Below are 26,842 nucleotides of genomic sequence, written 5' to 3'. Positions count from 1 at the left end.
GTACGCTTTTCCACCCATTCCCCTGATTCCGGCAGTGCTCATCAAGCTGTCCCAGTCCAGGGCGCGGATGATCCTGATCGCCCTGGAGTGGCCCAGGCAGTGGTGGTTCTCGGACCTACTTCACCGGTCTCTCCTTCCTCACATGCGGTTGCCGTGCAGGCCGGACCTTCTCACGAAGTTCGGGGGGCGGATGGTGCACCCCAACCTCTCGTCTTTGAGTTTGGCGGCATGGCTCCTGAAATAGTGCAATATGGCCATCTGAATCTACCAGACGATTGTATGGACATACTGAAGGAGTCTAAACGACCTTCCACTAGGACATCCTATGCTTACAAGTGGAAGAAGTTCTGTATTTGGTGCAAGTCCAAGAACTTTGATCCGACGACATGTAAGGAAGATGTCATCCTTCCGTAACTTTTACATCTGGCGCAGTCTGGCCTTAATTTCCATTCCATTAAGGTTCATCTGGCTGCTTTGACTGCTTACAGGAAATGCCCTTCACAGACTTCCTTCTTTCAGATCCCTGTGGTCAAGGATTTTTTGGAAGGCTTGAAGAAAGTGTTTCCTCCCGTCAGACTTCCCTTGCCTTCCTGGGACTTGAATGTGGTGCTGTCCAGACTGATGAAGGAGCCTTTTGAACCCATTCACAAGGCTTCATTGCAGCACCTATCCTGGAAGGCGGCGTTCCTAGTGGCCATTACATCGGCCCGCAGGGTGAGTGAACTTCAGGCATTATGTTGAGAACCTTATACTGTATTTCATGCTGCTAAGGTTGTGATGCGTACTCACCCTAAATTTCTTCCTAAGGTTATCTCTGACTTTCATGTCAACCAGACCATAACTTTACCTACGTTCTTTCAGAATCTCTCTTCGCCAGCGGAAAGGTCTCTCCATTCCCTGGATGTTCGGAGGGTGTTGAAATTTTATCTGGATAAGACCAAGGATATTCGTAGGTCTGACCAATTGTTTGTTAATTATGGATCAGTCAGGACTGGTCTTGCGACCTCTAAGCAGTCCATTTCTCGGTGGATTGTGTCCTGCATACAATTGTGTTATCAAAAGGCTAATAAGACCTTAGGGGGTAAACCTAAGGCTCATTCCACCAGGGGCAAAGCTGCCACGACGGCTTTGCTGTGTAATGTTCCTATTGCGGAAATCTGCAAGGCGGCCACTTGGAAGTTGGTCCATACCTTTGCTGCGCTTTACTGTTTGGACTCGGATGCCAGGGCAGATGCTCAGGTTGGGCAGGCTTCGCTGCGAAATTTGTTCGCACAGTAGTGGGTTTGTCTTGTTGTTCTCCATCGCTGTTGTTGTGTGGGGATGGGCTTGCCATTCTATTCACTAGATTATGACTATACACAGAGATCCCCTACTACAGAAGGAGTAGTTTCTTTTCTGTAACTCCAGTTCGGTAGTAGGGGTATCTCTGTTATAGTCATAAGCGCCCGCCCTCCTCCCCGGTGGAGAGATACTTATTCATATGTAGAATGCTACAGGTCTGGCGTGCTACGCCTTCAAAAAGAACTGAAAGTAAATGGGACCTGCTGGGCATTCTGTGATACTGGGGAAAGTTCTGGAAATCTGGAAAGTTTTCTTAAAGGCACAGTATCCGGTTCTAAGCCACATAATGGCAGCCTATGGGGCTTGTCTGTCCACTCCTTCCTCTCTATCATTCCAGAGGCTTTTGCTGGTAGAGGCAGGGTTTTTTCCTATGTGGAGAAAAGCTGGACAGGCAGTGCTGTTTGTGGGTGTTGGTGGAATTCTAGTTGAAGTACTGGACAGTGTAGCCTGCATTATCTGTCTTTAAATTAAATTCTCTCTTAAAGGTGTATGCAGGTCTGCATGATTTGTCACCTTTAGAGATTATTTTTTTATTGCTCCGGGGTCCACGCACATGGGCGGGACTATTCACTAGATTATGACTATAACCGAGATACCCCTACTACAGAACTGGAGTTACAGAAAAGAAACTACTCCTTGTTCTTCGTAGAAGTTGTTAGAGCCACTAGATTGTGTCTCCTCCTGTTGGTGGGACTATGCCTGGGCATTGTCCCCATTGTTAGATTGTGCTTTTTTTTTTTTCCTCTATTTCGTAAGTAATCTCTCGCTCTCTGGTATGAGATCCTTTCTGGCTTCCTTCAGTTTGTTAGTGGATCCTTCAAACCAACTGTATTGTCTCTATCACGGTAGTTACTCTTGCTTTGCGAGTAAATAGCATATTTGTCTCGCTTCCATGTCCTATGGACCATGCCCAGTCGGGCCTCTTCTACTCCGACAATTTTCAGAGAATGAGCTGCTGATGTAACACACTCAGTTCTGTTCGAAGTGACACTCAAAATACCATCTTACGATCAACATTCAGTTTGCAGATTTCTTGAGTGAGACGTGCCTGTCTGCAAGAAATGCTTAGTTGGCAAGCAGATGACACCCTGGGCATCTTTGGTCAACATGAGGATGAAGAAGAGTAAGCAACTGCAGCCCAAGAACCATCCTTGGCCATTCATGATTCCAGTTCAGACATGAAAAGATTCAGCCAGTCTAGTCTGCTCAAACCTTGGACGTGCGTATAACTGTCCCCAATCAAAGACCATCAAATCTGCTCCATTTGAAAAAACTGCACCGTCTGCTACTGCAGAATACTTTGGTGTTCACCGGCATACAGATTCAGAACCCCCACTTAATGTCTGATTCGGCAGCAACTCACCGAACAGGCACTTTGGTTCTAAAAGACAAAAGTCACGGGGCTTCAGGTCAGACCACACCGGCACCAAAACATTCTTCAGCTCCCAAATGGCCCAAAAACTCTTACCTGGACCAATCCTCTTTTATGCAGGAACTGCTCAATCCAAAGCAAAAACATTGCAAATTCAACCTGCTACTTTACCGCGATTTCTGCGAGAGGGTGTCGAGGCTCCGACCCCTTTACTTTCAGACCCTGGGTCAACTGTTGTAAAAGTAAAACTTATCTCCGTGTGTATATATCGGTCCTGATCACAACACTGCCCCAAGCAATTATTTTTTTGTAAAAGAGAATTTTTCAGGGGTCATCTCCGGGATTCCCTGAGTGCATTTTTCATTATATCCCACACTGGCATCAATGTGCGTTAAATGTGCTGAGGAGTTTGATACGTCCCAGTTTTCAGTAAAACTGTGGTGCAGTGGAGTTGGTAATGACAAACTCCCAGCACCATACACTGCTAATGGCATTACTGCACTTAAAATGTCTAAGAATTGGTCTAGTCACTGTATGGGTACAGGGCTTATGCACCTGTACCCTCACCACTGGTATAGTGTACCCAGCTAGGAGGATGCTGACCTATGCTAGTGGGTTGTAGGCATCCCTGTTTGCCGGTCGACTCTGCCATTGCAAGCTTTGTGTTTTGGTGCAGAAGTAGTGTGTGTGAAGGGTACAAGGCCCCGAAGGGTGGCACAATAAGTGCTGCAGCCCTTGGAGGCCTTCCCTGGCCACGGTGCCCTTGGTATCCATGGTACCTTTTACAAGGAACTGACATGTGCCAATTGGGGGTACAAGGTTCAGTTTTGGGTAAGTACACCAGCCCTGAGAACCTGATTGGCAGTGACTTGGGGCACATCAAGTAAAAGTGCAACAGTCTGGGTAAAAAAGTGGGTGGGGGGGGGGGTGTTACCGCAACAGACAATTTCACCTGTTAGCCCTGAAGCTCACTCCTTGTAAAATAGGGGCTTCCATGACCTTTTTAGACCATATTCTCCTTGCTGGCCGAGCGGTACTATGGACTCTTTCAAGCAATTGCAACACTCACATGCTAGCCTCCGCTTCTGGAGAGGTATTGGTTTGCAGACTATGCACAGCATGTCTATCTACAGCACACATGCCTCGAACAGATTACTTGTAAGCTTTTGGTCTTGGCATGTAGTGCTTTCTATGCACATGTGCCCTCCCTGAAGCTTGTGTATGTCAATTTATGTACATAAATTCACATTACTTGCATGGACATCACGTAAAACCCAATTCACACACCTGCAGCAAAGCGGTCTTTAACAGTGGAGTTTATGCCTGTGCGCCACAGAAGTCCCACAACCTTGTGATTCGAATAACTTCTTGGAATAAAAACTTTGATTCATCTGAGACAAACACTAAAAGGCCGACGTAAGCACAGCATGTGAATCTACAGCACTCCATGCCACGTACAGACACTTACAAGGTTAGTATCATCCTGATCTAGTCTAGATATGCAGGGAGTCCCTACAACAGTAGGCCCAAAGCTGGAAGTAAGCTTGATTATATTGAGTAATGCTCACTGACGTTAGTTAACTTTGTCATACAAGTGCTGTTTACGCCCCCTCCTATATGTATAACCATTGTGTCTGGTAGACTCTTAAAAAAGAAATGTCCAGGCTGATATGTACCCCATAAAAGTTAACTCCGTAAAGATTGAGCGAATACTGTAGATGAACTAACTTTCTCATGTGTTTTTTTTCTTTAATATAATTCTAGGTAGTGGGATTGGTACTGGTCCAGGGGTTATTCAAGATAGATTTTCACCCACTATGGGGCGTCATCGTTCAAGTCAACTTTTCAATGGCCACGGAGGGCATATTACTCCTGCTCCATCTCAGTTTGGAGAAATGGGACTGAAGTCTTTTATGAAAAACCAGGTAAATTTAAATGTTTTGTCTAGGTTAGTTTCATAACTTGCTTAAGATGTATGCATACTAATTTGAATGTTTTGTGAATTGTAAAACACTAAACCATGGGACTGATTGAATCGGTGCTTGCTGATTACATAATAAATGTAATTGTATCCTTAAAATATTTTAAAGTGCTAAACATGTGAGCCATGCTGCATAAACGTTCATTATGAAATGACCTGTGAACAAAACCATAATCTTCAATTAATTTTATTTTGTGTAATTTGATACTGTTTAAACAGGGGCAAAGCCAGCTATTCCAAAATCAAGGTCTTTTATCCCAGCAAGGACAGTCCAAGGATATGCCACCTCGTTTTATCAAGAAGGGACAGCTAAATGCGGATGAGGTACCTTGTTAGATTTACTACTGAGAAATTCCTGTTTCAAAGCTAGAAATTGCATTTCCCAGTCAATCTTACCCCTAGCACAGCTTCTGTCACTTTAATCATTCGCCATGTAAACTGCAGCGGATTATTTGTGTTTTTTTTGGGTTTTTTTTAATGGTAACTAGGATCTGCCACCGTTAATTTACATTAGAGGGTGAATACGGTCTGCTCAGCCCATATAGCCACTGCGGCGGTAGTGAATACTTGAACTAGGGTTCTTTTGCCTTCCCCAGAGGCGATTACTGCTGTGTGTGAGGTTCATTGTACAGGGTGGAAATGGCAGCCTGCCAGTACTTTTCTCAAGGCCCCTTCCACAAATCCAGCCAGCCTTGTGGATGGAGTGGAGGCAGCAGCAGTCCCTGATCTGTTAGTCTCTGAACAATCTTTCTGTGCTTCAGCAAAATGATGCACAAGCCAGGAGCACTTCAGCATTTAGAATACAATTCCCCCCCCCCCCCCCCCCCACCTGGAAAGCTAACCTAAATCTAGGAGTCCTCTGACAAGAGTATCTAGAATAGTCTGACCTGGGAGGTCGTACTATGGAACAGATAATCTGCTACAAGAGCCTAAAAATGGTAGTGGTGCTGTCCTGCCACGTCCTTTTTTGCTTTTTGGGGCGACCTTGCGTATGGCTTGCGTTTTTGCCACACTGTTGGCTCGGCACAACTATTAAGTGGTCCAGAAAAAGTGAAAGCACCCTTTCCCCCACTTGCCTGGGTGGCTCTGCTGCTCTTAATTTCACACTGAGGCTGGCAGTGATGGTAGAGCGTATTTGAGGGCCGAGCTGTTTAACCTATACCTCTGAACATTTCTACTAGTTTTCCTTTGTGATGGTGTGTGTGCATATATAGTCATTCCAACCCCACCTTTGAGTACCTTGTGTCGTCCGTTAATATTGCTAGTAATCTTTCTCTGGCCATGGTGCACAAGACTGACTACATGTCTGCCCTCCTCCCCGCCAATAGTAAAACTTCTGTATAAAAAAAAAAAAAACAGCATGGCAATCCACCAAACAGGTTTCAGGCTTTACTTCTGATGTGATTTTTCTGAATCGAAAAAGCTTTAAAAAGCTAAATGCTCCAGCAACCCCAATCCGCCCCCAACAAAACACTGATTTTGATCTATTACTTGCCAAGCTGAAACTTTTTTTTTTTTCTTTTTGCTCATTGTCTGGAAGCAAGTTTATTAAACTGCTTTGTCTAGACTAGTTCTGTCATAGATGTACCCCAAAGGAATTTCGTACCTGAATCATGGTGTCCCATGTTAGATTTTGTTCCTAGTGGGGTAGAGTAGTCTTAAGTGCCTGAATGTGCATAACTATTTCTAATCTTTTCTTGGTTACAGATAAGCCTGCGCCCTGCTCAGTCTTTCCTAATAAGTAAAAACCAAGTGCCAAAACCCCAACTGACCATGATTCCACCAAGTGCACAGCCACCACGCACACAGACTCCACCTTTGGGGCAGGTAAGGATCTCTTCAAGGTATTGATACTTTAAGAGGAAATACTGAGCCATTCTAAATTGATAGCTAGAAACATGAGCCATAATCTAGTATCTGAGGATTCATTTTTTGATTTGTATTTATGAAATATTATAACGAAATTACTTTCTCTTAGACTCCTCAGCTTGGTCTCAAAACCAATCCCCCACCTATTCAAGAGAAACCTGCAAAGAGCATCAAAAAACCTCCCCCGTCAAAGGAAGAGCTAGTCAAAATGACTGTAAGTTGTATAAAAGTGCTTTCTCAGCGTGTCTTTTTTCCTTCCGTTTTCAAGTTACTTATATTTTTAAAAATTTAATTTTTTAGGATGCTATTGTAACTGCGTTCTTAAAAAATGAGAATGCAAATGATGTTCTCAACAGTGTGAAGGAAATGAGAGCTCCAAAACACTTCATTCCAGATATGTTGAGTCAAATAATCGTTCACTCACTGGACCGATCAGATGAGGATAAAGAGAAAGCTAGTTCTTTAATTGGTGTATTACGACAAGAAGGAATAGCCACGAGTGACAATTTCATGCAGGTAAAATGGTTTTCATTTCAATCTTAGAGCCATTATCCTAGTGTAATTTTGCAGTGTAAACATTTACATTCGTATATTGAAAGTGAATTCCGAAATTTAAAGTACTGGCCTGATAAGACTTTTATTATGCATGAATTGGTATTTTCGGTCCTATTTAAAAAAAAAAAAATGTATGATACTTAATCATTTGAGTCCTTCTACTCGACTTTTTTTTTGTATTCAATAAAAGAATGGTGTCTGGAGTTCTGAAGCACATGGTGAAACGGTAGTTTGTGTAAATGTGTTTGCTATTAATACTTGACATTTCTGATAATTAGAACTGCAGATTTCTCATCTTGTGTATATCCCCAAACTCCGTGCTGGATCCGGGATATTTTCACAGCATATCCCTCTTCTCCTGCATTGTATCTTTTATAGATTCACATGCTTGAATCTTCCCTGTTGTCATGGTAGTAGTCCCATGGTAACGGTAGAAATGGTACAGAATACGTTATGCAGACTGCCTTAGAGGAAATTCAATTGAGTACTTTATCAACCTAATTTTGTAACTTCCAAAGTTCAGCCAATCACAATATAGACCGTCAGTAGCCCTCTCCCCAGAGCCACCACCTCAGATTTCTTACCCCATTGCGTGTGATTGGGAGTCTCTTGAGCTCTGCTCAGGAAGTTATTTTTTTTCAACTTTAGACCTCCAGATTTCAGCTCAAGGTATTCCTTTCTGTGACTTTCAATATGCCAGATTAAAAAAAGGGTTGTTTAGGCCATGTAAAACTTGTGGGAAATCTATACTTGTCTCAGAAGATCCCCACAAGCAGTGTCTCTATTGCCTCTACCCTGACCGTAAACCCAGGCAATGCAAATACTACCGTAACTTCTCGGCCAAGACCCTCAAGGATAGGTAAGGAATACTGCTCCTTTGGCTCCAGAAGACAAAAGCGGTTTCTGAATCTGGCTCAAACTGAGGAAAACCCCAAATTTTTCCTCCAGAAAGAGAAGGCAGCTCCTCTTCTCACCAAGGGTAATCGATAAGATCAAAATCGCAGGAGCAGGAAAAATCGGGGGAGAAACACAAACTGGTAGAAGGGGCTTCAAAATCATCTTCTGCTCCAGTCTCGGCTTCTTTGACTCCTGTGAAGGATCTATCTTGTCCGTCGACTGCTTAGAGCGCTGTTGGCAGACCGAAAGTGATTTCTACGCTGTTGACTGTCTCCACAGCGACAACATAGATAGTCACGTCTATGGCTTCTGCGTCGACGGTACCATGGTTGACTTTGACGGCATAGACGAGACCATCACTGCCGACTAGTCTTCCGCCACCGACTAGTCTTCCGCTGCCAAGAATCTCGGTCTATGACTACTGTCCATGATGCTGTTCTCATTTCTGCCGATGGTGGTGGTTTCTGTATCAAGTCGACTGTACAGTCTAAGGGGGAAAAATCCATTTGGAACCTTCAAAAATACAGGATTTTTCAGAGGTCTCCTATGCTTCCAGCACGTCTGCTTGACTTCAGGAGTCTGGGGTTGATAGTATGTTTGGCCCTGCGTATCGTCCTAGGACTCTGAGGCTGATGACCCTTCTGCTTACCTAGCAGGAGAGTATTCATTCACTGATCGATACGGCTACTGTACAACAGCCAGAATCTTTTTAAGAACGTTATCCCTATTATGAAGAGCCTCGCCATTTTAGGGAACCCTCTATTAATGTCCCTTTATCGATCATAATTGCGCTATATGGTAAATGATTATTACAGACTTTCCCAAGGCTAATGCCCCAACATCTTCCGCCTCCTCAACATGCCCCTGTAGAGCACCCAGAACAAGTTTCACCTAAGCCTACAAGGGAAAAGGTTTTGCCTCCTCCAATTGTTATTGCTGACGATACTCCATGTTAAAAAGTAGAGGAAGGAGAAATTCACAATGACACCCAGGATGAATGGGATGATTACATAGTTCCCACGCCGTCGTCTCCTATTCCTCCTCTAACTGACTCTTCTCCCTGTTGACATCAGGAGCTTTCATGACCTGCTAGAACACGCTTTGATTTGCCAGTTAAACAGTCTTTTTTTATATGACTAAGCCTGGCACTCTGCGATCAATTAGGGCAATTCCCATAGATTACTGATGGCAAGAAGGTCTTTAACTGATGCGGACACCAGCTCCTATCCCTGTTGTGATTCCAAAACTTGACAAGAAGTACAAAGCCCCTGATAATTCACCCACATGTCATCGGTCATCCTAGGCCGGATTCTAATTATGCAGGCCGCACATAGAAGAGCGAAAAACCTGACATCTGGATAAAGGTCGCCGGCTGGACAACATTGGAAAGGTTTTCCTCTGGCAGCTACCTCTGTAATAGCTTCCAACGCTATGGCCATTCTGGGAAAGGTATGTCTGACAGATGTGGTCGGACCTGTCTTCACTACTAGAGCATCTTCCTGAAGATAAGAGAAAGGAAGCAAGGGTTATCTTATCGGAAGTAGAAATGGCTTACGGAGATTATAGAGATGGCTACGGTGATCTCGTCTACTTCCTTTAGTCAAATGGCAGGAGCAGGGGTGCTGAGGTGTCTGGGTTGCTAAAGGAGACTAGCTTCTGTCCTGAGGTTCAGGCCGAGGTGTTAGATATGACTTTTGCTGGCAAGTGTTTGTGGCAGTCGTATAGATGTGGCCCTTCAATCTATAAAGAAAGACCCACTTCTAAATCCTTAGCAACACCATTGTTTCCAGTCCTTTCAGGGCAGAGTTTGAGGACAGTTTACACCTAGACAGCAGTTCCAACATTACCCTCAAAGCACCTATCAAACGTACAATCAACCTTTCAGGTCCAGCACTGCATCGTCATAGTCACGGGCCCACTGGTCACTAAAGGCAGCATTCTGCTGGGAGATCGCAGTGTTCTAACAAAAGGCACAGTTTCACCAGGCCCTCCACTGCAGTTTTGCAGCAATTCAATCCAGCCGGCTTAAACTTATTACAAAAATGAATGGCCATCTAGTCAGACAAATGGGTTTTGGATATCTTCCATCGCGGTCACACCCTAGAGTTCGTACAGCATCCTCCAATTACCCCTCCTCTGAAGGTACCAGTTGTTCATCTATCGGATCTGAAGAGGGAGAGAAACGTTTTTCTTTCCAAACACGCATAGAAATAGTACCCTTACATCAGCGCAATGAAGGGTTTGATTCCCATTTCTTCTTAATGAAGAAGAAAACAGGGAAATGGAGGCAGGTCTTGGCCCTCCGGTTACTGAACAAATTCATCAAAAACCAATTGCTCAAGATGTTGTCTCTGCAGTAAATCCTTCTTACGGAAAAGGGATTGTGCTCTCTCAATCTTCTCTATGCTTATTTTCACATCCCCATTCATCCCATGCATCGATATCTCCGGTTTGAAGTGGCGGGGTGCCATTATCAGTGGAGATTGCTTCCCTTTGGTTTGAAAACGGCCCCAGGGTCTTCATCAAATGCATGGTGCTGATAGCTGCCTTTTGAGATTTTCAGGTCACAAAGTGACTTCATTGCACCCCAGAGTGCAGTGTCTGCAGTCCATTCAGGTTCCTTTTTTTCCATGTCTTTGTACATGAATCCGTAGCTCGCTACCAAAGTTGGACGAGTTTTTCCTTGCTAACATGCCTTAGGTGCCATAGTTACCCCTTACAAGGGACTTACTTATAGGTAGGCCAGAGTTGTATCAATTGTTGAAACAATGGGACATGTATATGGAAAGAATACAGTCCCGGAGTACCTGATTGCCAGATTATCTGATGCACCATACCCTGCCAAAGGGAGGATGGGAGTAGGGTAGGGGGATGTTTACTGCAACAAACCCGCTTTCTTACAAAACTGAATCGTTCAGTACTCTCGAAGATCTTTCTTATCTGGGTAACACCAGATATCTGTTTGCAACACCTCGGACACAAAATGCCAATGCTTCGTCTCCTGACAATATTGCCAACAGTCCATGGGGAATGCACGGTGGATAGATTAGTTAGGCAGATTTGCGGACACCCCCCCCCCCCCACACCACTACTTTACAAGACAATCTGAGGCTGGAGTTGTTGCCCATGCGCACTATCGCCCAAGGGAGGAGTCTCCTATCTCGTGACTACAAAGACTTCCAAGACCACAACCAGGTACAAGCATCCGAGCCCAACACCAGATGGCGATCTAATGCGAAGTGTGAGGATCTGCAGCTCTTCATGCCAAGAACAGATGCATACTGTAGCATTTTCCTTCTTCCCATAAGACTGCATGGACTGCTTTTCTTGAAAGTTTTAAGTGTGGAGTTAGTTCTATGGAAAAAGCATTCAAGTGTGTTGTGATAACAAATTGCATTGCTTACCTTTATCCAGAAAATGTCCCAGTATGGTATCTGGGTATACCACACTGAGTAAGGTAAAACAGGAATCTCATTAGTAAATGCAAAGCAATTACAACAGTAGCTGAACAGAAATTATTACGGTCTACTCTTCTGTAAACAAACCAATTGCATTCTACTGCTTTACAACTCTATTCAACTGCATTATTCTTGGTAAGTATTTTACTTACCTGCACCTGGCCTGGCATTGTTCTAGAAATAAAATGCAACTAAATATTAGATTATACAAATATTGATCTGAGTTAAGTCTGAGACATTTCTTGCCTGAGTGTACAATAAATGCTGAATATTGCATTCTGATATAGCATTACTGCTCGCCCACACTAGCACAAATGGAGAGTAATGTATTCTCTCCTTAAACCTCTGCCTACCTTTTGGGGATTGTGAGAAAGTGCCAGCTTTCTTGCATGGTATGCCCCCACTTTTTGCTGAATGTACTTTGACTGAGTGTGCCCTGGACTCCTGCCAATCAGGTGCCCAGGGCCTATGTTCCTTCCCTAAAACACCAAACCCAAATTGGCAAACCCTGGCCACATGTCAGCCCTTGGTAAATGGTACCCAGGGCCTTGTGACCAGGGAAGGCCTCAGTGCTGCAGCACTCGTGCCACCCTTAGAGGCCCTGTACCCTTACACACACTGCCCTTGCAGGCTGAGTGTTCGGGTGCAAGACAAAAACAAAGTCGACATGACACACATCCCTGTGTGCCATGCCCATCGCCTACACTGCCATGGCATACATTAGCCACCCCTCTAGCTGGGTACCCTATGCCAATGGTGTGGGCGCAGGACCCCTGTGCCCCTACAGTGCCCAGGTCCATTCCTGAGCACTGTGCAGTGCTGTCATTTAAGAGTACATGGTGCACACGAGCACCCTTTCCAGATGAATTGTCTTATGCATCAAGATATGCTACTCTTTGGCTGGTAAGGAACCTCCAATGGGTTTAAGGGCTCATTCCACTAGAGCAAAGTCTTCCACTTCTGCTTTGTCTAGGGGTGTTCCTGTGCAGGACATTTGTAGGTCGGCAACTTGGGCCTCCCTTCGCAAAACATTATTGCTTGGACACCGAGGTGAGGTGGGACTGACACTTTGCTCGGTCTGTCCTTCAGGACTTTCTGGTATAGAAGGGTGGACACCCTCCTCGGAGTGGGGACTGCTGTGGGAATCAATTCACAAGGTGAGGAATCCACTGGCAGATGTATCCACCAGAAGAACAAGTTACTTACCTTCGGTAACGCTTTTTCTGGTGGATACAATATCTGCCTGTGGATTCCTCACTGACCCACCCGCCTCCCCGTTGTCCATCCTTCTATACCTGCAATTCTATTAATGGGGTTTCAAAATGTGTTTTGTTACTGTCAAAGGCATTATTTCTTTTGCCTTTCTACTTATTCTCCACACTGTTGCTTTATATATTATGTACTGTGTATATATTGCTGTCAGTCAGTGTGCCTCGAAGGCACGGAAAAAAGGGCGGAACTGGCGTCATCACGCCGACTAGGACTTCTTATGGAGCCGGTGACGTCAGCGGAGTCGCGAGCGGAGCCGTGTCTCGGTGACGTCTTCGACCTCATCGGCGTGTACTGCTACAAAAGTTTCTGAATGTTGCTGGCGCAGGGGATATTCACAAGGTGAGGAATCCACAGGCAGATATTGTATCCACCAGAAAAAGCGTTACCAAAGGTAAGTAACTTGTTCGTTGGAACAAAACCTACTCTTCATACTGTCCCTTGAGTACATTCTTACAAAAAGCAAGACATAGTACCATCCTAAGAAATTCACCCCTGCCAACATCTATATGGCTGCTATGGGGTCTACACCACATTCTCAAAGCATTATTGTGCAGACCTAGATTAAAAAGACACAGCATTGTTCCAAATATCTGCTCTGTCCACTTACGAGCCACTAGTCTATGCAAAGTATGTGATCTAAAACTACACATTTCATTTAACTTGTAACGATCTGTAGTAATGTAGAGTCAGATGCACCCTGCCACCTCCCAGTTATGTGATCTTATTACTCCGGTGGCTTTACTTTATTACTTCCACAAGGCACCTATTGTCATTTACTGTTATGTGCTTCACTCCACCTTTGATCACTAATTGAGCATGGCAGAAAGGAATACAATCTGAGGTGGAGTATTTGTCCTGGTGCAGAGTTTCAGGGAGGGATCACAACTAGTCTTATTTCAAAGAGAAACATCTTGCAATGAATGTGCCCAACACAAAGGCAGGTCGGTGCAAAGCATCAACTTGCTGCATTACAGGGTACAAAAGGTCACAAGGTAAATAACAGATTCCTTCTAGCTCTACAAATAAGGTGTCACTAAGTGATGCACAGTCCAGTGAAAAAACTGTCTTTAATTATGCGTTTTGTGGTTTCATGCATATTCGTAATTCTTAAACCTTACAGCATGGTATAATTGGCAGTCTCCTTTTCGAAGCCCTTTTCCATCCGGATGCCTAAAAATAGTCATGAAAGCATTAAGGCAGTAACAGTAGCAGTACAGGGTACCTGGTTATAATTTGATACATTTTAAAGCAAACTGTGCACACTTTAGCAGGTTGCAGTATTTTATGTTCGAGGCATATGAGCTGCAGATTGTACACTTGGCATAGATCGCCATCTGGTGTTGGGCCCGGATGTTTGCAGTTTGTTTTTCTTCTTGGACAGTCTTTGGAAGTCACGAGTTTGGTGACTCCTCCTTCGGTCCGTACTGCGCATGGGCTTCGGCTCCATCCTCAGATTGTTTTTTTCCGCCATCGGGCTCGGATGTGATACTTCGTGCTCCGGCTTCGAACTTCTACGGTTCCAGCCTCGACGGAAAATCCTCGTCTCTTCGAGTTTCTTCATCATCTTCATCTCTCGAAAGCGGCACTTTTCTCCATCCCGTACATCGGCACCGGCCTTTCGGGCCCTCCTCGACTCCGGTCCCGGCCGATGGAAAGGACTCCGTTCAAAAAGTGCCCAAAATGTGGGTCTAAATTTCCCCACACCGACCTCCATCAGGTGTGTAATCTTTGCCTCTCTCCAGAACACGAGGCCAGAGACTGCCCCGCCTGTAAGTCTTTTCGATCGAAGAAAACCATCCGGGATCGAAAAGCTCGACGCACCATGGCGCACTCATCGTCTGCAGCTCCACCGGACATCTTCAGAGACGGCGCCGAAGCTTCGGGGCAAACACACACCGAGCAGGAAGAAGACGTCGTCAGCGCTTCCGAGGCCGACGACTCCGACGTGGAGGACATCACACCGGCGCAGCGGGCCGTGAGTACTGTGCCCCCTCCCACCCCCGCGCCCAAAACCAAAGAGACTCAGGTTACTCCCTCGCCTGCCGGCCTGGGCAAAACCAAGACCAAAGCTTCGATCACCCCACCTTCGGGCTCTGTGTCGAAGCATCCAAAGTCTCACGGCAGCTCGGGATCGAGCCAGCCGACGCCCGGTGCCGAAAAACAGCATCCGGCACCGAAGAAAGCAATATCCAGCTCGACTCCGAAGCCACCGGTGCCGAAGCCTGGACTCTCGGTGCCGACCAAACACAAACATAAATCTGTCGGCACCGACGCTCCGGCGCCGAAAACTCCTTCGCCGAAAAAACAGGAGGCCCCAAAAAAACATGGCGCACACAAACCATCGAAGTCCTCGGTTCCGAAATCACCGGTGCCGACGGACGATTCGACGCCACTGGCTCTGTTTACACTAGACCCTCTACAAAAGACTCTGTCCAAAGACTGGACTATTGACTTTAATTATCAAGAAAAGACGCCTTGATACTCCGGCTCCTCCTCCACCACCCAAACGGAAGGACTCTGCTACTTCTCCCCTCAGAGTGCCCTCCCCACTACCACCTCCCCTACCTCCTCCACCTCCTCCACCCCCTCCCAGGTCTCCGCCACCCTTACCTCACTACTCTCCGGCCCCGTCCCCAGATCCGGACGACGGGGACCCGGACAATTATCCGGCGGATGCCCCCATGGATCCCACTCCACCAGGGACCCCTGACCCGTGGGAGGATTACAATAACCCTGATGTACCCGATATTCCTCAGGACGACCTATACCCATCCAGGCCGTCTCCTCCAGAGGACTCCTTAGGGTTCCATCATTTAGTACAGAGAGCAGCACACTACCATGGGGTGGACATGCACACTGAACCAGTGGAAGACGACTTCTTACTGGATACATTCGACATACAGGACAAATCCACCTCCATCTTACCCATGCTTAAGGGTGTCACCAAGGATGCCGCAGAGGTGTTCAAAGACCCTGTCAGGGCCAGGGTACTAAACCCTAGAATAGAGAAAAAGTACAAGGCGGCACCCACAGACCCTGCATACATTAAGGGCCCTGCTCCCTTAGATTCCCTAGTTGTCTCTACAGCTAGAAAGCGGGCTAACTCCCAGTCCTCAGGAGAAGCCCCACCGCCAGACAATGAATCCAAACTCCTAGACGCGTCTGGCAAACGCACCGCCTCTCAAGCTACAAACATGTGGCGCATTGCAAACACACAAGCGCTACTTGCGCGCTATGACAGAGCACACTACGATGAACTTGAAGCTCTTATGCAGCACCTCCCCGAGAAACACAAGCGTAGGGCTCATGAGCTAATACAGGAGGGTAAACTCATTACAAACACCTCCATTAAGTGTGCCCTCGATGCAGCCGACACTGCTTCTAGAGCCATAAATACCAGTGTCCTGCTTCGTCGCCATGCCTGGCTCAGGATCTCAGGGTTTAAGCCTGAAGTCCAGGCGTCCATACTCAATCACCCCTTTGACCAACAAACGCTCTTTGGGCCCAAGGTAGACGAAGCGTTGGAAAAGATGAAAAAGGACACAGACACAGCAAAGTCTATGGGGGCACTCCAAACACAAGCGTCTAAACGTTCCTTTCGACGCTCCTCCTTTCGTGGCACAGGCTTCTCCACCGATAGCACCTCTACCTCCTACAAATCCCCTCCTCAAAATACCTTTTCAAAGGGCAACCAAAGGGGTGGTTACAGAGGCAACAACAATAAGGGCAGGGGCAAAACTAACAACACCCGTTTTGCCACCCCGCCCACACAATGACTTCCCTCCGCTCCCCCCAGATCATTCCACTCCGGTCGGGGGCAGACTACAAAACTTTATCCACGCGTGGGAGTCCATAACATCGGACAAATGGGTGACCCAAATCATTCGGTCAGGGAACTGTCTCGAGCTAACATCTACCCCACCCAATATCCCACCAAGGCACCGCCCAATGTCTCAAGAACATTCCACACTGCTCAAACAGGAGGTACTCTCCCTCCTCCAAAAACACGCTATAGAGGAGGTCCCCATCAATCAGCAAAATCTAGGGGTTTACTCCCTATATTTCCTAATACCAAAGAAAGACTGGACCCTCAGGCCCATTCTGGACCTCCGGCCTCTAAATGCCTACATACATTCAGACCATTTCCATATGGTCACCCTACAACAAGTCCTCCCGCTCCTCGGTCAGGGAGACTTTCTCACAACATTGGATCTGAAAGACGCATACTTTCACATTCCAATACACCCCTCTCACAGGAAATACCTCAGGTTCGTGGTGGACGGGCAACATTACCAATTCACGGTTCTCCCCTTCGGGGTCACCACCGCACCACGGGTGTTTACCAAATGCCTAGCGGTAGTAGCAGCACACCTCAGACGTCAACACATTCACGTCTTCCCTTACTTGGACGACTGGCTGATAAAAGCCGCGTCTTACCACCAATGCGTGCAGCATACAAACGGCACCATCCAACTGCTCCACCAGCTAGGCTTCACGGTGAACTACCAAAAGTCCCACCTCATACCATCTCACACAAAGCAATATCTCGGGGCCACTATAGACACCTCCAAAGGTATTGCCTATCCAAACACAGCCAGAATCACAAGCATTCAAGCCTTACGCAAAACATTCCTTCCCCAACACTCTCTTCCAGCAAGAGTGTTCATGAAGCTCATAGGAATGATGGCGTCTTGCATCTTTATAGTGCCCCATGCAAGACTACACATGCGTCCACTTCAAGAGTGCCTAGCACAACAGTGGAACCAGGCCCAGGGTCAGCTGACGGATCTGGTGTTGGTGGACGGCCGCACACATCACTCTCTGCAGTGGTGGAACACCACAAACCTTTCCAAAGGGCGGCCGTTCCTGGACCCGGTTCCTTAGGTGATTCTAACAGCGGACGCATCGCTCTCCGGCTGGGGAGCGCACCTCCTACACCTCACAATGCAAGGTCTATGGACGCCACAGCAAAAATTGCTCCACATCAACCATCTGGAGCTCTTGGCGATCTTTCTAGCCCTAAAATCTTTCCAAAAACAGATTTCGGGCAAAGCAGTCCTCATTCGCACAGACAACATGACTGCAATGTATTGTATCCAAAAACAGGGGGGGGGACACACTCTCCCCAGCTCTCCCGCTTAGCCCAGAGCATATGGAGATGGGCAATTCCCCAAAACATCTTTCTCCTGGCACAACACGTTCCAGGCGTACAAAACACCATGGCAGATCTGCTCAGCAGACAAACTCAACAACTACACGAATGGGAACTGCATCCGCAAGTTCTTCAGCCATTCTTCCAACAGTGGGGGCATCCTCAAATAGACCTCTTCGCCACCCACAAAAACAAAAAATGCCCAAGCTTCGCCGCCAGATACCCACACCCATTGTCCAAGGGCAATGCGATATGGATGAACTGGTCAGGCAGATTTGCATACGCCTTTCCACCTCTCCCACTAATTCCATTAGTGGTCAGGAAGCTACAACAGCACTCCCTCACACTCATTCTGGTAGCTCCGACGTGGGCCAGGCAGCCGTGGTACACCACGCTACTACAACTATCAGTGGTACCACATCAAAAACTGCACCTATCCCCATGCCTCCTAACCCAGAACCATGGAGAAATCAGGCACCAGGACCCAGCTCAGCTCAACCTGGCGATCTGGCTCCTGAAATCCTAGAATTCGGATACCTTAACCTTTCCCCTGATTGCATGAACATCATGGAAGCCAGACGTCCTACCACTAGAGCATGTTTTGCCGCAAAGTGGAAAAGATTTGTTATTTACTGCCGTAACAATACAATCAACCCTTTAGATGCATCCATACAGCACATCATATGCTATCTGCTCCATCTTCACAGGTGTAACCTGGCATATTCATCCATACGCCTACACCTAGCAGCGATCGCTGCTTATCTACAAAACAGACAGCATTTATCTCTTTTCAGAGTGCCCGCTATTAAAGCCTTCATGGAAGGCCTTAAACGAGTAATTCCTCCCAGGGCACCACCTTCCCCTGTATGGAACCTAAATTTAGTTCTTACACGACTAATGGGTCCGCCCTTCGAACCAATGCATAAATGCGAGCTACAGTTTCTCACCTGGAAAACAGCTTTTCTCGTAGCTATCACTTCCCTTAGAAGGGTTGGTGAAATACAAGCGTTCACTATACAGGAACCCTTCATACAAATACATCACAGCAAGGTCATACTTCGCACAAATCCGAAGTTCCTGCCCAAGGTCATTTCCCCCTTCCATCTCAATCAATCGGTGGAATTACCTGTCTTCTTCTCGCAACCTCAATCTGTTGCAGAAAGAGCCTTACACACTCTATGTGAAAAGGGCCTTGCTATACTACATACAAAGAACGCAACCCTTCAGGAAGACTAAACAATTGTTCGTCTCCTTCTCTCCACCACATAAAGGCAACCCCATTTCTAAATCAGGGATAGCTAGGTGGATTGTAAAATGCATACAGATTTGCTACTAAAAGGCTAAAAGAACATTATCTGTTCCGCCTAAAGCCCATTCTACAAGAAAGTTAGGGGCTTCTATGGCCTTTCTAGGGAATATACCCTTAGATGACATCTGCAAAGCAGCCACATGGTCTACACCGCACACCTTCACAAAACATTACTGTGTAGATGTGCATTCCAAGCAGCAAGCTAGAGTGGGCCAGGCTGTACTAAAGACACTATTTCAAACCACTGCAACGGATACCGGTGGTCGCCGCTAGGGTTGGGTACTGCTATATAATCTATGCTAAGTGTACAATCTGCAGCTCATATGCCTCGAACGGAATATGCTACTTACCAGTATGCATCTGTTCTTGGCATGTAGAGCTGCAGAGTTGTACACGCCCACCCGCCTCCCCGGCTACCTGTATCCGTTCCAGTACATCTTATTTAGATACTACACACATGGGTTTCTCACTGTGATTACCAAGCTCCATCATTTCCCTGTTGGCGAAAAACAATCTGAGGATGGAGCCGAAGCCCATGCGCAGTACGGACCGAAGGAGGAGTCACCAAACTCGTGACTTCCAAAGACTGTCCAAGAAGAAAAACAAACTGCAAACATCCGGGCCCAACACCAGATGGCGATCTATGCTAAGTGTACAACTCTGCAGCTCTACATGCCAAGAATAGATGCATACTGGTAAGTAGCATATTCCTTTCCACTCAGGCTGAACTTCTACAAATCCAGCTTTCGAAGCGCAAAACCGTTACAACTCTACGTCGAAATCCAATAATCCAATCGGACCGGATGCGGCTCATGGAAAGGACACCTTTTAAAAAATGCCCCCAATGTGGAGCAAAGTTCCCCCACAGTGACCACCACGAGGTCTGCAACCTGCGCCTCTCGCCAGAACATAACTAATCCAACTGTCCAGCCTGCACCGCATTCCGTTCCAAGAACCATCCGGGACCGAAGAGGTCGATGCCATATCATGGCCAGACCAGCTCCAGAACCAGAGGACATCTTTGCCCAGGATGTCCCGGAAGACGACTCCGACCTCAATCGTACCCGAAGTGGACTTCTGATGACCTCATCACTCCGGGTCAACGCGTGTGTACCATCCTCTGTACTGAAAAAAGTCCACAAAGACTCTACCGATCACCCAAAACACAGATCGGAACCGAAAAAGTCTGCGCCAAAGCCACTTTGAGACAATGAACTTTTTCACCCGGATCCCACGCAAAAAAGGATTTATATCCATCCAAAAACCTGACATGTCACCGCTGTGCCATACAAGAAAAGGAAGCTGGACACCACCTCCTCCAGCTCCCGTAAAGGACTTTGCCACCTCACCCATTTGTCCTTCCTCTCCTATATTACCTCTCATCCCACCCCATCTGCCTCCACCTCCTTCTCCTTGACCATCTCCTTCACATACACCACCTCCGCAGGATGATTATGATTTAGGGGGAGACCCGGATGACCTTAATGATCCTACTGGTCCTTTCACACTCTCGGATACGGCACCCTTAGATGACTGGGCTTACCCTTTACCTGATATTCCTGATCCCACTACATACCCGTCCAAACCCTCCCCTCTTGATGACCATTTAGGGTTTGGACAGCTGATAAACAGGGCAGCACTGTTCCATGGCGTCACCATGCACTCAGATACACCTGAAGAGGACTTTCTCCTCGACACATTTGAGCAGTCGCAAAAATCAGTTCAGATCTTGCCCATGATTAAAGGAGTGATAAAACACGCCAATGAGGTTTTTAAAGACCCTGTTAGAGCTAGGGTTCTTAACCCTGAATTGAAAAAAAAATATAGACCTGCCCCACAGGAACCAGTGTACATTCAGGCACAGCTCCCTCTAGACTCTTTAGTCGTTTCAAACACAAGAAAGCGGGCTAACTCCCAAACAGGAGACCCACCGCCCCCAGACAGAGTCCAAGCTCTTAGAGGCCTCGGGCAAAAGGGTTGCAGCACAAGCTGCTAACCACTGGCGTATTGCCAACACACAAGCCCTATTGGCCCGATATGATAGGGCTCCTTATGATCAGCTAGAAGATCTTTTACAACACCTGCCTGAAGTACAAATCCCAGGCCAATGACCTCATCCAAGAGGGAAAACTGATATCTAATGCCTCAATCAAATGTGCACTAGACGCAGCAGACACTGCCTCTAGGGCGGTCAACACAAGCGTATTACTTAGACGCCACGCATGGTTACGTATTTCCGGCTTTAAGCCGGAAGTACAAACAACCATTCTTGCTCAACCATTCAATCAGGAGCAACTATTTGGATCCGCAGTCGACACTGCACTAGAAAAGATGAAGAAAGATAACGAGACTGCCAAATCAATGGGAGCATTACAGTCTCCACAACCCCGAGGCTCCTTTCGACGCTCCTTTTACAGGGGGCCTCCAAAAATGTGGGAACAGACCTCTACCACTTTCAAAACCTCCGCACAAACATCCCCTAAAGGAGGATATTTGTGAGGATGATAGAGGAAACAATAACAAGGGCCAAGGACGGGGGCAACACCCGCACCTCTCCATCCACTAAACAGTGACTTCCCCCCCCCCGACCATCCGACTCCGGTCGGGGGAAGACTCCAACAGTTCCTACCTGTCTGGAATTCCAACACAACAGACAAGTGGGTAAGACAAAGTTCGAGGCATGTGGGCTGCTGAATTCATATCTGTGCATAGATCGCCGCCTAGTGTTGGGTCCGGATGTTTGCACGTTGTTGTCCTGGAAGAGTCTTCGAAGTATCCTTGGATAGGTGACTCCTCCCCTGGATTACAGTGCGCATGGGCATCCTCTCCATCCTCAGATTGTTTTTTTCCGCCATTGGGTTCGGATGTGCTATCTTAACTCCAGTTAGGAAAAAACTTTGTCGAGGCCAAAAGGCCTTTAGTTCGCGTCGGTACTGTTCACTCGATCGGTTTCGACCCTACCTGTTAGCTTACTAACTTCGGAAACAACTTTTCGCTTTTTACCTGACCATCGACGACACCGACGATGGAGTCGAGGACACCATTCAAGAGGTGCCCGGTATGCAATGCGAAATATCCCCATATCGACGTCCACCCGGTGTGCAACAAATGCTTGTCGCCGGACCACGACGAATCGACATGCATGGCCTGTGCCCGGTTCCGTTCCAAGAAGACTCTACGGAATCGACGAGCGGCGAGACTCGAAGCGCAGCACCGGCCCCGGCAGACATCTTCAACGCCGAAGATGTCGAGGAGTTGGAAATCCTACCCTCAAATCCCGGTTCCGAACATGACTCCGGTTCGGACGACGTCGACGAATCACTCTTTCGCAGAGATGAAGACAACGCCGAGGTAGGAGACGACGATGAGGCCTTAGGGGCCGAAGAGAGTAGCTCCAATGACGAGCAAGGCCTACCCGTTCAGACTGACGAGGGCCCAGTGCCACAGTCTATGGCTCCGGTCGAGGGATCGCCTTCGGGCCTTACCCGAGACCTATCCCGCGGTTCTTCGGCCCCGCCCTCGGGCCCGGCCTCGGACGTTCAGCGGCAGCCATTATTATCTAAACCGGCTGGTTTCCCTTCTACGAAACCGAAAGCTGCACCGGTACAAATGAAACCGAAAACGAAAGTGGCGCTAGTCGGATCGAGGCCTTCCACACCTTCGACGCCAGCGACACGCATCGGCACCGAGCGCACCAAACGAGACTTCAGTGCCGAACTTGAAGCGGCCGACTCCGGAGTCGGCATTCGGAAAAAGGCCCTTGGTGCCATCAAACCTGCTCGGCTCTCGGCGCCGATGCCATCGACTCCTAAACCAAAGGTCATACCACCTGCTGCGTCTCACGTCGCTTCCACGGCAACACCGAAGCCTCCTGCATCGAAGACGTCGACGGCCATTTCCGCCCCTCGACCCGATGACCCACCGGCGCCGAAAAAGTCCACGGCCGCCTCTACAAACCTGGTGGGCGCTAAGGCCTCGAAAGCGCTTCAAGCGCAAACCGTTGCAGCTCAAAGCAGCAAAACCCAAGCGGTCCTCCAGGACACATCTGGCTCCGGCCCACTAAAAGCTCAAACAGCCTCTTCGGCGCCAGCCAACATAACTTTTGGCCTGCCGCCATCCACGATCCCGAAAATGTTCCAACTCAGGACACGGGTCACCCACACCACGGTTACACCTGCTGAGACGTCTCCGTCATGTTACATCGACGCCAACACCGGCAGGATGATTATCCATGACCGGAGGATAACTTCAGAGCCACCCTTGGACCCTTTCAGGATCCCACTAAAGAGAAAGCTGCCTGTGGACTCAGAACCTGTGCTTTGCGAATCTTTCGACTCGCCCTACCAGGACCCACACACTCCGACACGGATGCGTTGGCAGACTATATGGATGACTAAGTCCCTTACCACGGAGACATGGACCCTGATGACCAACAGGACCCTGATCAAACTTGGGGCGACCCTGCAGACCCCAGTGCACCTCTAGATGCACAGGACCCACAACTCTATGGAGCGAAAACATCTCCAACAGAGGACACTGCAGCGTTCAACGCTCTTATTGAACCTGCTGCAAATAATCATGGAGTGCAGCTTCACTCTGACACCGTGGAAGACGACTTCCTTATGGACACTTTCGCTTCCTCGGAAAGGCATGTAAAGACTCTGCCCATGCTGAAAGGAGTCCTCAAACCAGCCAAGGACATCTTCAAGGAACCCACCAGGGCACGGGTGATAAACCCCAGGATCGACAAAGTACAGATCAGCACCTGGGGACCCTACTTACATCAGAGGCCAATTACCTCTCGACTCCATTGTCGTTGCGAATGCTTGCAAGAGGGCACACTCGCAAACGACAGGTGACGCTCCTCCCCCGGACCAAGAGTCCAAGGTTTTAGAGACCTCTGGCAAGCGAGTTGCCGCCCAGACTGCCAACATATGGCGCATAGCCAACACTCAAGCGCTCCTCGCTCGCTACGATAGAGCGCACTATGATACAATGGAGCAACTACTCCAACATCTCCCTGACCAGTTCAAAGAAGGTGCAGAAATTCTTATCAGAGAGGGACAGCTACTCACAAATGCTTCCATCAAGTGTGCACTAGATGACGCAGACACGGCGGCCAGGGCCATAAACACAAGCGTCATGCTGCGACGACATGCCTGGTTGCGAATCTCCGGGTTCAAACCTGAGGTGCAAAATAATATACTGAACCAACCTGTCAACCCCGACTATTTATTCGGGCCGGAGGTTGACACAGCCCTTGAGAAAATAAAGAAGGACACATACACTGCAAAGTCCATGGGGGCTCTCCAGACTCAGTCCTTTCGGAGCAGCTCCTTTCGTCGCCCCGGAAATAGGGGAGCAGGTAGAGGACAGGGGTCACAGCAGACATACAACAAAGGCAATACCCAAACCACCTACGATAAAAACACCCGGGGTGAATATCGTGGCTCAAGTACAAAGGGCAGAGGACGCGGCTACGGCAACACCAGGTCCTCCCCCAAACAAGCAGTGACTCCCTCTCCCTTCCTCCCGACCACATAACACCTGTCGGGGGAAGGCTACAAAGGTTCCTGTCCACGTGGAACTCCATCACCACGGACAGGTGGGTCAAAGATATTGTCAAATACGGTTACTGTCTAGAACTAACCTCCACTCCACCCACAATACCTCCAAAAAACCGTCCTATGTCCTCAGAGCACTTAACGCTCTTACAGCTGGAGGTGCAAAGTATGCTTCTAAAAGGCGCAATAGAGGTAGTACCCGTCCAAGAGCAAGGTACGGGGGTGTACTCCCTGTACTTTTTAATACCGAAAAAGGACGGGTCACTCAGACCTATTAGACCTGAGACCCCTAAACAGATACATTCTTTCCGAGCATTTTCACATGCTCACTCTACAGCAAGTCCTCCCGCTGCTCAAGCAGGGAGACTTTCTAGCCACACTGGACCTCAAGGATGCGTATTTCCACATACCCATTCACCCATCACACAAAAAATACCTTAGGTTCACTGTTCAAGGGCAGCACTACCAGTTCAGAGTCCTTCCCTTCGGCGTGACAACAGCACCAAGGGTGTTTACAAAGTGCCTAGCTACTGTGGCGGCACATCTACTGAGGCAGCACATACACGTCTACCCTTACCTGGACGACTGGCTCGTTCAAGCAAAGTCAGCCCAGCAATGTGCCAGCCACATGTCCAGCACCATTCACATCCTTCACAGTCTGGGGTTCTCACTAAATTACCCAAAATCCCATCTACAGCCCGCACACGTACAACAGTACCTAGGTGCGACTATAGACACTCTGGCGGCCACAGCTCAGCCGAATTTGGTGAGAATCAACAGCATGCAAATGCTGATTTCAAAGTTCAAACCTCAACACTCCCTTCCGGCGCGAGTGTTCATGCAGTTGATAGGCATGATGGCCTCCTGCATCTTCATAGTCCCACACGCGAGACTACATATGCGCCCGCTTCAGGAGTGCTTGGCACGTCAGTGGAATCAGGCTCAAGGACAATTGAAAGACCTAGTGTTGGTGAGCGGTCGGGCATACAACTCTCTGCATTGGTGGAATCCACAAAACCTTTGCAAGGGCCGACCGTTCCAAGAGCCTGTTCCACAAATAGTACTGACAGCAGACGCGTCTCTCCAGGGATGGGGAGCTCATGTACTCCACTACACAGTGCAGGGACTATGGACGACACAACAGAAGAAAATGCACATCAACCTTCTGGAACTGATGGCAATCTTCCTAGCCATGAAGGCATTCAAAGTACATCTGTGCAACAAGGTCGTGTTGATCCGGACGGACAACATGACTGCAATGTACTACATACAGAAGCAGGGAGGGACGCACTCTCCACAGTTGTCTCATCTGGCTCAGAGCATGTGGAAGTGGGCCATTCAGAGGAACATGTTCCTCATGGCGGAACACCTCCCCGGCAAGGACAACCAAATGGCGGATCTGCTCAGCAGACACAGCCACCAGATGCACGAGTGGGAGTTACACCCATCAGTACTCCAGCCGTACTTCCAGCAGTGGGGTCATCCAGAGATAGACCTGTTCGCCACAAGCAAACGCAAAATGCCAAAGCTTTGCCGCCAGGTTCCCACATCCGCAGTCGCAGGGCAATGCGATATGGATGAACTGGTCCGGCAGATTTGTGTACGCTTTTCCCCCAGCACCGTTGATACCGCTGGTGGCTCGCAAACTCAGACAACACTCCCTGACACTCGTCCTAGTTGCTCCTACGTGGGCACGCCAGCCATGGTACACCACCTTCCTCGAACTTTCCGTGGTGCTGCATCAAAGGCTGCGGATCAAACCCGCGCATTTGACGCAGAACCATGGAGAGATTCAGCACCCAGATCCGCAACAGCTGAACCTGGCGATCTGGCTCCTGAAGTCCTAGAGTTTGGCTACCTAAACCTGCCACCTGACTGTATGGACATCATCAAGGAGGCCAGAAGACCCACTACAAGAGCTTGCTATGCAGCCAAATGGAAAAGGTTTGTTATTTACTGCGGTAATAATGACATTAACCCGCTGGACGCATCCATCCAAAACATCATTTGTTACCTCCTACACCTATACCGATGCAATCTGGCGTACACCTCTATACGTGTCCATTTGACCG

The 26,842-nt window shown here is 47.9% G+C and overlaps 1 protein-coding gene across 4 annotated transcripts in view; it reads left to right on the top strand.

The window, feature by feature from the left end:
• EIF4G2 (eukaryotic translation initiation factor 4 gamma 2) overlaps nt 1-26,842 on the top strand; it is a 169,074-nt gene that overhangs the window by 55,464 nt on the left and 86,768 nt on the right. For 2 of the 4 annotated variants that reach the window (XM_085648182.1, XM_085648183.1), the window contains 5 exons: nt 4,478-4,638; nt 4,914-5,018; nt 6,402-6,521; nt 6,673-6,777; nt 6,864-7,079. In XM_085648182.1, the coding sequence (XP_085504308.1) occupies nt 4,478-4,638; nt 4,914-5,018; nt 6,402-6,521; nt 6,673-6,777; nt 6,864-7,079 (707 nt within the window). The remainder of the gene's footprint in view (nt 1-4,477; nt 4,639-4,913; nt 5,019-6,401; nt 6,522-6,672; nt 6,778-6,863; nt 7,080-26,842) is intronic. The other 2 variants (XM_085648184.1, XM_085648185.1) reach the window with 1 other exon arrangement.

Source organism: Triturus cristatus, chromosome 3_2, assembly GCF_964204655.1.
Source record: "Triturus cristatus chromosome 3_2, aTriCri1.1, whole genome shotgun sequence".
NCBI classification, from domain to species: domain Eukaryota; kingdom Metazoa; phylum Chordata; class Amphibia; order Caudata; family Salamandridae; genus Triturus; species Triturus cristatus.
This window is presented reverse-complemented; position numbering and strand designations above follow the sequence as displayed.